The sequence below is a fragment of the Elephas maximus genome, chromosome 5, assembly GCF_024166365.1.
Source record: "Elephas maximus indicus isolate mEleMax1 chromosome 5, mEleMax1 primary haplotype, whole genome shotgun sequence".
NCBI lineage: Eukaryota > Metazoa > Chordata > Mammalia > Proboscidea > Elephantidae > Elephas > Elephas maximus.
In genome coordinates, this window is record NC_064823.1 from 147,200,581 (window position 1) to 147,214,955 (window position 14,375).

At 41.3% G+C, this 14,375-nt stretch overlaps 1 protein-coding gene across 1 annotated transcript in view; it reads left to right on the forward strand.

Moving 5' to 3' along the window:
• FAM184B (family with sequence similarity 184 member B) overlaps nucleotides 1-14,375 on the forward strand; it is a 159,471-nt gene that overhangs the window by 90,813 nt on the left and 54,283 nt on the right. Inside the window, exons 6-7 of the mRNA XM_049887008.1 lie at nucleotides 7,453-7,563; nucleotides 9,596-9,703. Of these exons, the coding sequence (XP_049742965.1) occupies nucleotides 7,453-7,563; nucleotides 9,596-9,703 (219 nt within the window). The remainder of the gene's footprint in view (nucleotides 1-7,452; nucleotides 7,564-9,595; nucleotides 9,704-14,375) is intronic.

Genomic DNA, 14,375 nt, shown 5'->3' on the forward strand with positions numbered 1-14,375 from the left:
GGGTATAGAATACTAGATTAACTTTTTTTTTCTTGCAGTACTTTAAAGATATCCCTCAGCATTTTCTGGTTTGCATTTTGTTCTAATGAGAGGTCAGAAGCCACTCATATTTTTCCTACTCTGAATAATGTGCTTTTCTTCACCTCGGGCTGCTTTGAACATTTTCTCTTTACCACTGGTTATCAATAATTTGATTATGATATACCATAATGTGATTTGTGCGTGGATGTGTGTTTATTCCGCTTGGAGTTCATTCAGCCTCCTGCATCTGTGGGTTTATAGCATTGTTCCAATTTGGAAATTTTAAAGCCAAATTTCTTCAATTTTTTCTGATTCCTCCTTTACAATATTGCTCCACAGAGCATTGCAGCTCTGTTAATGTATTTTCATCATTCTTGTCTCTCTATATGTCAGTTTGGATAGTTTCTGTTGCTTTATCTTATCTTTTCTCTTCCATCATCTGATCTTCTTTTAAGCCCATTTAATATATTTTTCATTTCAGATATACTTTTTAGCTCTAGAAATTTCATCTGATTTATTTTTATACTTTCTATTTTCTCCTCATTATGTTCATGTTTTCCTTTAAATTCTTGAGCTCTTTTAACTTCCTCACCTTTGTCATTTCTGGGTCATTTCTTTTCTATTGACTAATTTTTCTCCTGATTATAAGTCACATTTTCCTGCTTCTTTGCACGTTGACTAAATTTTATTGCATGCTGAACACTGAGAATGTTAAGTTGCCAGAAGTCTGAATTTTGTTGTCTTTCTTTTATGAGTGCTGAATTTTATTTTGGCAGACAGTTAAATTACTTACAACTACCTTCACTTTTTCCAGTCTTGTTTTTAAGGTTTATTAGGATGGGTCAAGAGTTGCCTTTGCACTAGTGCTAGTTTATCCCTACTACTGAAGCATGAGAGTCCCTGGGTGCTACAAACAGTTAACATGCTCACCTGGTAACTGAAAGGTTGAAGGTTCAACTCCACCCAGAGGCACATCAGAAGAAAGTCCTGTCAATCTACTTCCAAAAAAGCAACAATTGAAAATCCTATGAGCACAGTTCTACTCTGACACACATGGAGTCTCCATGAGTAGAAATTGACTCAATGGTAACTGATTTTTTACTAAAGTGTAACCCTTCTGGGAGCCAACAGGATACCCCAACTATTGATTAGTATTATTGATAATGGTTTGTACTAAATGAATCTTTTAAGTTCCACCATGAACTGTGTTGTTGCTGTTGTTGTTCGGTGCCATTAAACACTTCCTACTCATAGCTACCCTATGTACAACAGAAGGAAACACTGCCCGGTCCTACACTGTCATCACAATCATTGCTATGCTTGAGCCCATTTTTGCAGCCACTGGTGGTCTGTTCCACAGTCGGCCCCTAGCCTTATTCTGACTGATGATATTGATATTTCCGTCGTCTCTTTCCATAGTTATAGTTGATTTGATTCCATCTGGCGAGGTCGACGTGTATATTGTTGTTGTTGTTAGGTGCCATCGAGTTGATTGCAACTCATAGCGACCTTACGCACAACAGAATGAAACACTGCCTGGTCCTGAGCCATCCTCACAATCGTTGTTATGCTTGAGCTCATTGTTGCAGCCACTGTGTCAGTCCACCTCACTGAGGGTCTTCCTCTTTTCCGCTGACTCTGTACTCTGCCAAGCATGATGTCCTTCTCCAGGAACTGATCCCTCCTGACAACATGTCCAAAGTATGTAAGACACAGTCGCGCCGTTCTTGCTTCTAAGGAGCATTCTGGTTGTACTTTTTCTAAGACAGATTTGTTCATTCTTTTGGCAGTCCATGGTATATTCAATATTCTTCACCAACACCACAATTCAAAGGCATCAATTCTTCTTCAGTCTTCCTTATTCATCGTCCAGCTTTCACATGCATATGATGCAATTGAAAATACCATGGCTTGGGTCAGGCGCACCTTAGTCTTCAAGGTGGTATCTTTGCTTTTCAACACTTTAAAGAAGCCCTTTGCAGCAGATTTACCCAATGCAATACGCCTCTTGATTTCTCGACTGCTGCTTCCATGGCTATGGATTGTGGATCCAAGTAAAATGAAATCCTTGACAACTTCAGTCTTTTCTCCGTTTATCATGATGTTGCTCATTGGTCCAGTTGTGAGGATTTTTGTTTTCTTTATGTTGAGGTGCAATCCATACTGAAGGCTATGGTCTTTAATCTTCATTAGTAAGTGCTTCAAGTCCTCTTCACTTTCAGCAAGCAAGGTTGTGTCATCTGCATAACGCAGGTTGTTAATGAGTCTTCCTCCAATCCTCATGCCCTGTTCTTCTTCACATAGTCCAGCTTCTCGTATTATTTGCTCAGCATACAGATTGAATAGGTATGGTGAAAGAATAAACCCTGACGCACACCTTTCCTGACTTTAAACCAATCAGTATCCCCTTGTTCTGTCCGAACAACTGCCTCTTGATCTATGAAAAGGTTCCTCATGAGCACAATTAAGTGCTCTGGAATTCCCATTTTCGCAATGTTATCCAGAATTTGTTATGATCCACACAGTCGAATGCCTTTGCATAGTCAGTAAAACACAGGTAAAGGTTCTTCTGGTATTCTCTGCTTTCAGCCAGGATCCATCTGACATCAGCAATGATATCCCTGCTTCCACATCCTCTTCTGAAACCGGCCTGAATTTCTGGCCGTTCCCTGTCAGTATATTGCTGCAGCCGTTTTTGAATGATCGTCAGCAAAATTTAGTTTGTGCGTGATATTAATGATATTGTTCTATAATTTCCACATTCGGTTGGATTGCCTTTCTTGGGAATGGGCATAAATACGGATCTCTTCCAACCAGTTGGCCAGGAAGCTGTCTTCCATATTTCTAGGCATAGACGAATGAGCACCTCCAGCCCTGCATCTGTTTGTTGAAACATCTCAAATGATATTCCATCAATTCCTGGAGCCTTGTTTTTTGCCAATGCCTTCAGAGCAGCTTGGACTTCTTCCTTCAGTACCATCGGTTCCTGATCATATGCCACCTCTTGAAATGGTTGAACATGGACTAATTCTTTTTGGTATAATGACTCTCTGTATTCCTTGCATCTTCTTTTGGTGCTTTCTGCGTCATTTAATATTTTCCTCATAGAATCCTTCACTGTTGCAACTGGAGGCTTGAATTTTTTCTTCAGTTCTTTCAGCTTGAGAAACACTGAGCGTGTTCTTCCCTTTTGGTTTTCCATCTCCACCTCTTTGCACATGTCTTTATAATACTTTGTCTTCTCGAGAGGTCCTTTGAAATCCTCTGTTCAGTTATTTTACTTCATCAATTCTTCCTTTTGCTTTAGCTGCTCGACGCTCAAGAGCAAGTTTCAGTTGCCTCTGACATCCATCTTGGTCTTGTCTTTCTTTCCGGTCTTTTCAGTGACCTCTTGCTTTCTTCATGGATGATGTCCTTGATGTCATTCCACAACTTGTCTGGTCTTCTGTCACTAGTGTTCAGTGCGTCAAATCTACTCTTCGGATGGTCTCTAAATGCAGGTGGGATGTACTCAAGATCATATTTTGGCTCTTGTGGACTTGCTCTGATTTTCTTCAGTTTCAGCTTGAACTTACATATGAGCAATTGATGGTCTGTTCCACAGTCGGCCCTGGCCTTGTTCTAATTGATGATATTGAGCTTTTCCATCGTCTTTTTCCACAGATGTAGTCAATTTGATTTCTGTGTGTTCCATCTAGTAAGGTCCATGTGTATAAAAAAATTTTTTTTTTCTAAAAAAAAAAAAAATGTGTATAGTCACCGTTTATGTTGGTGAAAGAAGGTATTTTGCAATGAAGAAGTCGTAGGAAGAAGGACCCAGCAGTCTACTTCTGAAAAGCATTAGCCAGTGAAAACCTTATGAATACCAGTGGAATATTGTCCACATGTATAGTCACCATTTATGTTGTTGACAAAAGGTATTTACAATGAAGAAGTCATTGGCCTTGCAAAATTCTATCATGCAATCTCTGGCATTGTTTCTATCACTAAGGCCATATTTTCCAACTACTGTTCCTTCTTCTTTATTTCCAACTTTTGCATTCCAATCACCAGTAATTATCAATGCATCCTGATTGCATGTTTGATCAATTTTAGACTGCAGAAGTTAGTAAAAATCTTCAATTTCTTCGTCTTTGGCCTTAGTGGTTGTATGTATTACCATTGTGAGCCAGCAATTTCACTCCTAGGTATGTAACCAAAAGACTTGAAAGCAGAGACTCAAACAGAGACTTGTACATCAGTGTTCATTGCAGCACTATTCACAATAGCCAAAAGGTAGAAACAACCTAAATGCCCTTCAGCATATGAATGGAGAAACAAAATGTGATACATACATACAATGAAATACTATTGAGCCAGTAGGAGAAATGAAGTATAGATATATCCTCTGAAGTCCTCTTAAAACCAAACCGTAATTTAGCCTAACTAGTAAAAAATGTCTGCCCTTCAACATTATGCTCATTTAAGAACTATGTATATGGGATCAAAGTGGCAACAGCAGTTTGAAAGATTAAATAAAAACCTTAGGGGAAGTAAATTTATGTAAATGGCAGAGGAATAACTTAGAAAAGAAGGGTGAGAATGGTGGCACAACTCAAAGAATGTAATGAGTGTGTCACTAAGTGGTACATGTAGAAACTGTTGAATTGGTGTATGTTTTGTTGTGTGTATTCTCAACAACAACAACAAAATAAATTTTGTTTAGAAATTCAGTTTGGAAATTTAAAAAAAAGACTTCAAGGGATATTTTTGGTTTAAAGTTTAAATATTATCTCAGGACAATAGTTTCGGGGGTTCATCCTACCTGTATGGCTCTAGGAAGTCTGGAGTCCATGAGAATTTAAAATCCTGTTCTGCATTTTCCCACTTTGATCAGAATTCTGCCATAGAATTGTTGATCAAAATGTTCAGTAATGGTAGCTGGACACCATCCCATTCTTCTGGTCTCATGGCAAAGGAGGCAGTTGTTCATGGGGCCAATTAGCCACACATGTACAATGAACCAGAAGGTAGAACAGAAGCACTAAACACAGTATTAGGCCAGTTAACTGGGATGTCCATGAAACCATGACCCTAACCCTCTAAACCAAGGAACCAAATCCCATGAGGTGTTTGATTGTGCATAAGCAACCTCATAAGCTACTCTTTTTGTTGTTGCTGATGTAAATGTATCTATTACACAACTTTTTCCAATTCAACTTTTTACAGATGTGCAACATGTTGACAGCATTTACAGTAATCAGCTGTGCAACCCTTCCCTCAATCAATGTGATTTTTCTTTCTACCATCACAAACTGAAATTCAGTACTCCATAAGCAATAACCCCACCTTTCTGCCTTCCTCCTATCCCTGGTAACCACTAAGCATTTTTGGTCTCTACACATTTGCCTGTTCTTGTCTTTTTATGTTCGTGAGGTCATACAATATTTGTCTTTTTGTGACTGACTTATTTCACTCAGCATAATGTCTTCAAGCTCTATTCATATTGTAGGCTGTATCAAAACTTCATTTCTCCTGCTGAGTAGTATTCCGTTGTATGTATGTACCACAGTTTGTTTATCCATTTATCTGTTGATGGGCATTTAAATCGTTTCCATGTTTTGGCTATTGTAAATAGTGCTGCAGTGAACACTGGTGTACAAGTCTTTGAGTCTCTGCTTTCAAGTCTTTTGTGTATATACCTAGTAGTGGAATTGCTGGGTCATGTGGTAGATCTTTAGTTGCACCTAACCCAAGCCATGGTGTTTCAGTCACCTCATTTGCATGAGAAAGCTGGACAGTGAGTAAGGAAGACTGAAGAAGAATTGATGCCTTTGAATTATGGTGTTGATGAAGAATATTGAATATACCATGGACTGCCAAAAGAATGAACAAATCTGTCTTGTAAACAGTACAACCAGAATGCTCCTCAGAAGACTTCATCTCACATACTTTGGGTATGTTATCAGGAAGAATCAGTCCCTGGAGAAGGACATTGTGCTTGGTAAAGTAGAGGGTCAGTGAAAATAAGGAAGGCTGTCAATGAGATGGATTGACACAGTGGCTGCAACAATGGGCTCAAGCATCACAAGTGTCATGAGGATGGCACAGGACCAGGCAAGTGTTGGTTCTGTTGTACATAGGGTCGCTGAGTCAGAACCGTCTCAACCGCACCTAACAACAACAATGGTAGTTCTATTTTTAGTTTTTGAGGAATCAGCACACAGTTTTCCACTACTGCTATACCATATTGCATTTCCATCAGCAGTGGGTAGGAGTTCCAATTTTCCCACATCCTTTTTTTTTTTTGCCAACATTTTTTATTTTCTGTTGGATTTTTTGTTTGTTTGTTTGTTTTTCATCTTAGCCATCATAGTGGGAGTGAAATGGTATTGTGGTTTTGATTTGCATGTCTGTTTGTTAATGATTTTGAGCATCTTTTCATGTGTTTGGTGGCCATTTGAATGTCCTCTTTGCTGAGATGTCCGTTCAGGTCCTCTGTCCATTTTATGACTGGGTATCTCATCATTTTGATGAATTCGTGGATACTGTTGAGAAGGCTACAGGAGAAATTTTGTTGTGCTTTTAATATTTCCCTGCATCTGAGCACGTAGTTGGCCTTTTGACTTATAGGACACTGAGAATTTGTTCAGGGCTAAGCAGTCTGTTTCCATATTTGACATTAGAAAGCTTAAAACAAAGAATCTACTCCACTGCCCTACCCCCTAATATATATCAGACTTGTCTTTAGTTGCCATCAAATCATCTCTGACTCATGGTGACTTTATGTATAATGGAACGAATGATCCTGTGCCATCTTCATGATCATTGGTATATTTGAGTCCATTGTGTCAATCCATCTCATTGAATGTTTCCTTCATCTTCACTGACCCTCTAATTTACCAGACATGATGTCTTCTTCTATCAGTTGGTCTTTCTTGATGATGTGTCCAAAGTAAGCAAGCCAAAGTCTTGCCATCCTTGCTTCTAAGGAGCATTCTGGTTGTATTTCTTCTTCTAAGACTAATTTGTTCATTCTTCTGGCAGTCCATGGTATATTCATTATTATTCGCCATCACCACAATTCAAATGCATCAATTATTTTGTTTTTCTTTTTCTTTGTTCAGTTTCTCATGCATATGAGGCAACTGAAAATACCATGGCTTGGGTCAGACACACCTTAGTCATCAAGGTGACATCTTTGCTTTTGAAAACTTTGAAGAGGTCTTTTGCATCCGATTTGCCCAATGCATATCAGACTTAGTGGTAAGAATTTAACATTTGTTTTCCTTTTGCCTTGTCATGTATTTCTAACCTCTGTTTTCTTACAGTGTTTAAGCTACCTTGTAAGTTACCTTGAACCCCTTTGGGAATAAGGCAGGGTGTGAGTAAACAAGTGTCCTGTCTATGTCTTCCTGCCTTGTGTGGTTAATTCTTTCAATCATCATCTAGGAAGTAGAAGCCCAGTTGGAGGAAATGAAGAAGAAATCAGAAAATGAAATAAAGCAGCTGGAAGAAGAGAAAGCTGCCCTAAATGTGAAGCTGCAGAATTCTCTGCTGGAGGTAAGCCCTGTATTAACGCAGTGCTCGGGACTGATGGTGCTGACCCCTGGGAGTTTCTGGTTAACTGAGATGCCAGAAATCTCAGGAGACTGCCCTGGCCTCCATACATGCAGCATCTCAGGAAGAAAGAAAGGGACATTCGACCCAGACAAAAAGGCTGTCTCAGAGGAATGAATTTAACTGAGAGTAACAGAAAGCCTGCCTTACAGAGGCTTAAACAAAGGGGGTGAGGCAGTGGTGGTTCAGTGGTAGAATTCTCACCTTTCATGCGGGAGACCCGGGTTTAGTGCCCAGCCGACGCACTTCGTACCCGGCCACCACCCATCTGTCCATGGAGGTTTGTGTAGTTGCTGTGATGCTGAACAAGTTTCAGCAAAGCTTCCAGACTAAGAAGGACTAGGAAGAAAGGCCCATCTGGAGCAACAGAGGAAGAAAGAGAGTCAGGAATAGGAAATGGACGTGTGGCTAACTGCCTCCTTTGCCACAAGACCAGAGGAACTGGATGGTGCCCAGCTACCGTTACTGAACAATTTGATCGAAGATTCTGTAGAAGAATTCTGATCAAAGGGGGGAAAATGCAGAATAGAATTTTAAATTCTCATGGACTCCAGACTTTCTGGAGCTATGGAGACTAGATGAACCCCTGAAACTATTGTCCTGAGATAATCTGTAAACTTTAAACCAAAAATATCTCCTGAAGTCTTCTTAAAACCAAATAATACTTTAGCTTAACTAGTAAAGAATGTCTGCCTTGAGCATTATGCTTTTTTAAGAACTATCTATATGAAACTATCAAAGTAACAACAGCAACTCTAAAAATTAGATAGGAACCTTAGGGGCAGTGAGTTTATGTTAAGAAGAACTCAGAAAAGGAGGGTGAGAATGGTTGCATAACTCAAAGAATGTAATCAGTGTCGCTGAATTGCACATATAAAAACTGTTGGTGTATGTTTTGCTTTGTATATTCTTAACAACAGCAATAACAAATAAATAAATAAAAAGAAAGGCCTCGCGATCTACTTTTGAAAATTAGCCAGTGAAAACCATATGGATCAAAATGGTCTGACCCATAACCTATCACGGGGATGGCACAGGACTGGGCAGCACTTTGTTCTTTTGTGCATGGGGTCCCCATGAGTTGAGGGGAGTGATTCGTCAGCAAATAGCAACAACAACACATTTGCTCTCTCTCTGTTCCTTCCCCTTCCCTCCTAGTACTTAGCAGGGTGCCTGACAAGTGTTAGGTTTTCTATAAAGGCTTGTTAACAATGTCTGAGTTTTCTTTATCGTTATTGGCCTTTTCATTTTCAAAGTCTAGAGCAGGAAAGGCAATCTGTTCAATTGATATGTATTCCAATTAGTTGACTAGTAATATCATCATAAATATCAAAAATATCATCATAAATAGGGATTTACAATTTAACAAAACCTACTAGCCAGTCTTCCCTCATGTTACCTTTACAATTCTTAAATAGTGTTCCTTTTCTTTACCAACTAACTTTTCTCCAAAAGAAATACTTTACCAATTAGCTTGTCCCCGAAAGAAATAGCATAGCCTTTCAGGAATGATACGAAAGGCAATGAAAACCACCCTGCAGATCTAGTAGAGGTATATGTCTGTAAGTAAATTTTAAAAATATGGAATACAGTAAACCTGTTATTGTTAGTTGAGTTGATTGCGTCATATGGCGACCCATGTGTGCAGAGAACTGGTCCACAGGGTTTTCAAGGCTGTGACCTTTTGGAAGCAGATCACCAGGTGTGGGTGAGTTCAAACCACCAACGTTTTGACTGTACTTGAGTACTTAACTGTGCCACCCAAGGACTCTATAAACCTGTTAGGCACATCTTTTTTTGGAAAGACTAAGCAACTAGCCAGTTAGAAATGGCATTTCTGGAAGCATTTTTCGAATCTGTTTAATGGCACACTTTCCCCAGAACTGACTGATCGGGAGAATTGACCTGCCGCATTAATGACCATGTCCATGAGATATGACTTTTCCTTCCCTAGTGTTTCTTTTCTTCTGCTTAGGTTTTAAGGCTGGAAGAATTTATCCAACAAAATAAGGTTCATCCCCAAAAAGCTGAGGAAAGTCCCCAGGAATTAGACTGCCAGCACCACAGCATTTTAGAGACCCAGGTAACTGCCAACTTTTTCTGCTTTAATTAAGGATATTTCTCTTCTCCATTTCAGCATGTCAGCATCTCCAGTGACACGCTGACGTTAATGGGCTCCTTTATTTCCCTCTCAGCACTGCCAACATGGCTGAAAAAAAGTCACCACATAATCCATTTGCAAAAACCACAAAGAAAAGAGAGTTCTGAGTAATGACCCACGTGGTTTGAAAAAGAACAAGGCCTGTCAGATTAATCTTCTCTCCCTCTTTGAGAGCAGGCTGGCAGGCAGGGAAAGGGGGCCCTGGACTAGCTCGGGGCCTTTGGTTCTGCCAGCACGAGCTGCGGCAGTCGTGATAAGGGTCCCCTTGCTGCATGCTGCCCACAGACGTCTGTGATCTCATTTACGGTCACAATAGCCCTGCCCCGTCAGGACGCTCCTTGAGGGCAGGAACTAATTGTCTGTCTTCCTGGCACATGGTAGACACTCCATTAACATCTGCTGCATGGATGATGTCAGAAGCAAATAATTCTTGTGTAGTCAGTGTTTGACGACAGTTTGTTTATCGTACAACTTGTTTGTCAGTTTGTCCTACTGTGGTGGCTTGCGAGTTGCTGTGAAGCTGTACATCCCAACGGGGTCTCCCATGGTGGATAGGTTTCAGTGGAGCTTTCAGACTAAGACGGAAAATTAGCCAGCGAAAGCTTTATGGATCACAACAGGATGTTGTCCAGCTTACTTGCTTTGGACACGTCATCAGGAGGAGGGATCCACTGTTAGAGAAGGACATCATGTTTGTGAAGTAGAGGGCCCATGACGACATGGGGGACTCTTGGTGAGATGGATTGGCACATTAGGTGCAACAGTGGACTTAAACATGTTGGTGATTGTGAAACATGTTGGTGATAATAAGGATGGCAGAGAACCAGGCAACATGTTGTCCTGTTGTACATAAAATTGCCATGAATCGGAGTTAATTCGATGGAAGCCAACCACAGCAGTCATTGTTAGAATGACCCCTTGATCCCAGCTTCCGTCTTAGTCTTTGCAGCCGGAGCCACCAGAATCCACTGTTATTTTTATGCTGCCTCAGATTTTCAGTCCACTTCAGACCCCAGGTGGGAGAACACTATGGGTCTGAGTCTGAACTCACCACCTCAGCCTCTGTCTCTTATGAACCCACTTGCCATGTTCCTGAATGACCTTGGGAACTACAGTCATTTCCCTCAACCCCATCTTCCAGGCCTTAGGCCCTGCCAACAGCCTTCATGGCGCCCTCCATTGAGATGACCTGTATGTAACAACACACATGGGCTAAACATGGGCAAAAAGTACTGGACATGGATTTAAACAATAATGGAAGTTTGGGAACTGGCCAGTTATAGAGCTCTGTCCCATCTGTGACATCCTTGCAACTTCATACCAACCCTACAATGTGCCTGTTTTACAAAGGAGGAAACTGACGGTCAGAGGAGTTAGGTGACTTGCCAAGGTCACAGGCAGGTAAGCATCCAGGCCGGGACAGAACCTGCCTCTGTGGCTCTTATCACCCACTTGCTGTAAGAGCATCACATTCCCAATAAAACTGCTGTCAAGTTGATTCTGACTCATAGCGACACCATGTGTATCAGAGTAGAACTGCATTCCAGAGGATTTTCAATGGCTGATTTTTTGGAAGTAGATGGGCAGGCCTTTCTTTCGAGGTGCCTCTGGATGGACTTGAGCCTCTAACCTTTCGGTTAGCAGCCGAGCATGTTAACCACTTGTACCACCCAGGGACTCCATCATATTCCAGGATGCCTGAAATCTAAAAGAGGCCCCAGCTGTGTCTTGGGGTCCTGGAGAGCAGCCAGGACTCACAGCATCCCCTCCTCTGACACCCAGGTGGGGGCAGAGAGTCGTGAGCAGTACCGGCTGCCCCTGGTGAGCCTGGAGGAGAGGGCTTATGATGCAGAGCACCTTCATTGCTGGGCTGGCGCCTTCCTGACCCAAGAGCGTTGCCGTCCTTTCTGAGATTTCTGCCTGACAAACACCAACACATTGTCCTTCTGCCTCACTTTCTCAAGAACCAGTCCCATGAGCTAGCATTCTTCTGGGAGAACTTCTGGCTTCAGGGACAGCTGAATGCTTTACCAGCACCTGCAGGATTTCCCAGAAAGCTTGTTCCCCAAATATTCGGCTATTTCTTGCCTTCTCAAAGTGACTGCGGCAGGGAGGTGGAGCGGAGTTGGCTGGGATCCTCAACGATGAGATTAAAACAAGCTTAATAAGCTGGAGAATAAATAAATAATGCTGTTCCGGAAGCTTTTGTAGTGGACTGTGCGTTTATGAGGGAACACAAACACGTAGAATTTCCAGGGCTGGTGAATAAGGGTTTAGCAGAGTGAGTAGAACTGGCATTCACTCATTTGTATATCACTTCAGCTCAGGGCTTCTTGACCACGGCACTGTGGACATTTGGGCTGGGTAATTCTTTGTTGTGGGGGCTGTCCTGTGCATTGTAGGGTGTTTAGCACCATCCTTGGCCTCTACCTACCCATTGCCAATGGCACCTCCACACCATTGTGACAACCAAGAACGTCTCCAGATATTGTCAAATGTCTCCTGGGGGCCAAAAATTGCCCCCAGTTGAGAACCTCTCTTGTAGCTAAAAATGAATCCTGGAGAAGTTCAAAGTACAAGTGCCTGTTGACAACCACTGGTTGATCCACCGTTAAACTCAGCCGCCATTCAGCCTTCCTTGGTTCAGAGCACTGTCCCTCGCTGGGCTCGGTTTCTGAGAGAAGTGCAGACTCCTCCTGCCCAGAGTTGTAAGAGAAACCTCTATGACTATCAGTTCCATTTAATTCAACTCAATATGCACGTTATTCATTCATCCCACAGTCATTTGTGGCATACCTAGGATGTGCCAGCCGCTGAGCTCGATGCAGGGGGGCAGAAATCTGCATATACAAACAGCCTTAAAACCGCGTTCACGTTTTGTAATAGAATTAAACATCTGGTGCTATGTTTTATATTAGGCAACTATTATGCACTTTGCAAGTATTGATTCTTTTAAATTAAGTTCTTTTAAAAAATAGGTTATCCATGTATATAGTACAGAATTAAAAAGGTATATAAACATATACAGTGAAAAGTGTCCCATAACCCTCCCTTCCCAGTTCCTTATCCAGGGGCAACGATTTTATATCTCTTCTTGTATGTCTTTTCAGAGCTATTCTGTATATGTTACTGTTAGTTGCTGTCGAGTCGGCTCCGACTCACGGCGACCCCACGTACAACAAAATGGAATTTTGCCCAGTCTTGCACCATCTTCACAATCATTGATATTCTCAAGTCTATTGTTGCAGCCACTGTGTATTTGGAGTGACCTCCAACCCAGGGAGCTCATCTTCCAGCACTATATTGGATAATACTCTCTTGTGAGCCATAGGGTTTTCACTGGGTAATTTTCAGAAGTTGATCATCAGGCATTAATTTCTTGTCTTAGTCTGGAAGCTCCGCTGAAACCTGTCCACCATGGATGACCCAGCTGGTATTTGAAATGCTGGTGGCGTGCTTTTCAGAATCAAAGCAACATACAAGCCACTACACAAACTGATAGATGAGTGGTGAATTTCGTATATATGCAGGCATAATCATGGATATATATTTTTTTTTCCACAAATGATAGCATACTGTCCTGTAGTCTTCTTTTTTTAAGTTAAATTGTTATAGTTTGGAGATTGTAACACATCTCTACAGTTTCATATCCACTTCATTTATGTTTTTTTAAAGAAACAAAACAAAAAACAACTACCTAGTTCTCCCTTTTATGGACAACCATAATATAGTCTTTCTTTTTTGATGGACACTTGGATTGTATCTAATTTTTGGCTATTATAGATAATACTTTGATGGATAGCCCTGTAGAAGGAGAATAGTGGAGTATAGTAGTTGAGTGAGCTTGCTCCTGAACCAAATACCTGGGCTCTTACTGGCTGGATAATCTTGGACAACCTATTTAACCTCTCTTCGCTTCACCTTCCTCATCTGTAAAACTGGGGGGCGGGGGGGGGGGACGGTCCTGCCCACCTCAGAGGTTTTTTGTGAGGACTGAATAAGTGTATGTTCAGCATCTGAAATAGCACCCAGCACACATGGGTACGCAATAGGTGGTAACTCTTATGTTGTAGATATGTCCTTTCTCGTATATAAATACTTGCAGAGTCAAAGGGTATATGCATGTGTTAGCTTCCTAGGGCTGCCATTTCAAAGTAGCATAAACTGGTTGGTTTAAAGCAACAGAAATTTATTGTCTCACAGTTCCTGGTGGCTGGAAGTCTGAAATCAAGGTCTCAGCAGGCCCATGCTCTCTTTGAAGGCACTAGGGGAAGATCCTTCCTTGTCTCTTCTAGCTTCTGGTGGTTCCTGGCAATCGTTGGCATTCTTTGGTTTGTACTGCATCGCTTCAATATCTGCTCTGTCTTCACATGGCTGTATTCCCTCTGTGTGTTTCTCTGTGTATCTTCTCCCCTATTTATAAGGACAGCTGTCATACTGGATCAGAGCCCAACCTATGCCGGCATGACCTCATGTTAACTCAACTAATTACATCTACAAGGACTCAATTTCCAAATGAGGTCACATTCCAAGGGTTACGACTTTAGCATATCTTTTAGGGGGGACACAACTCAACCCCTAAGAGTACATTTTT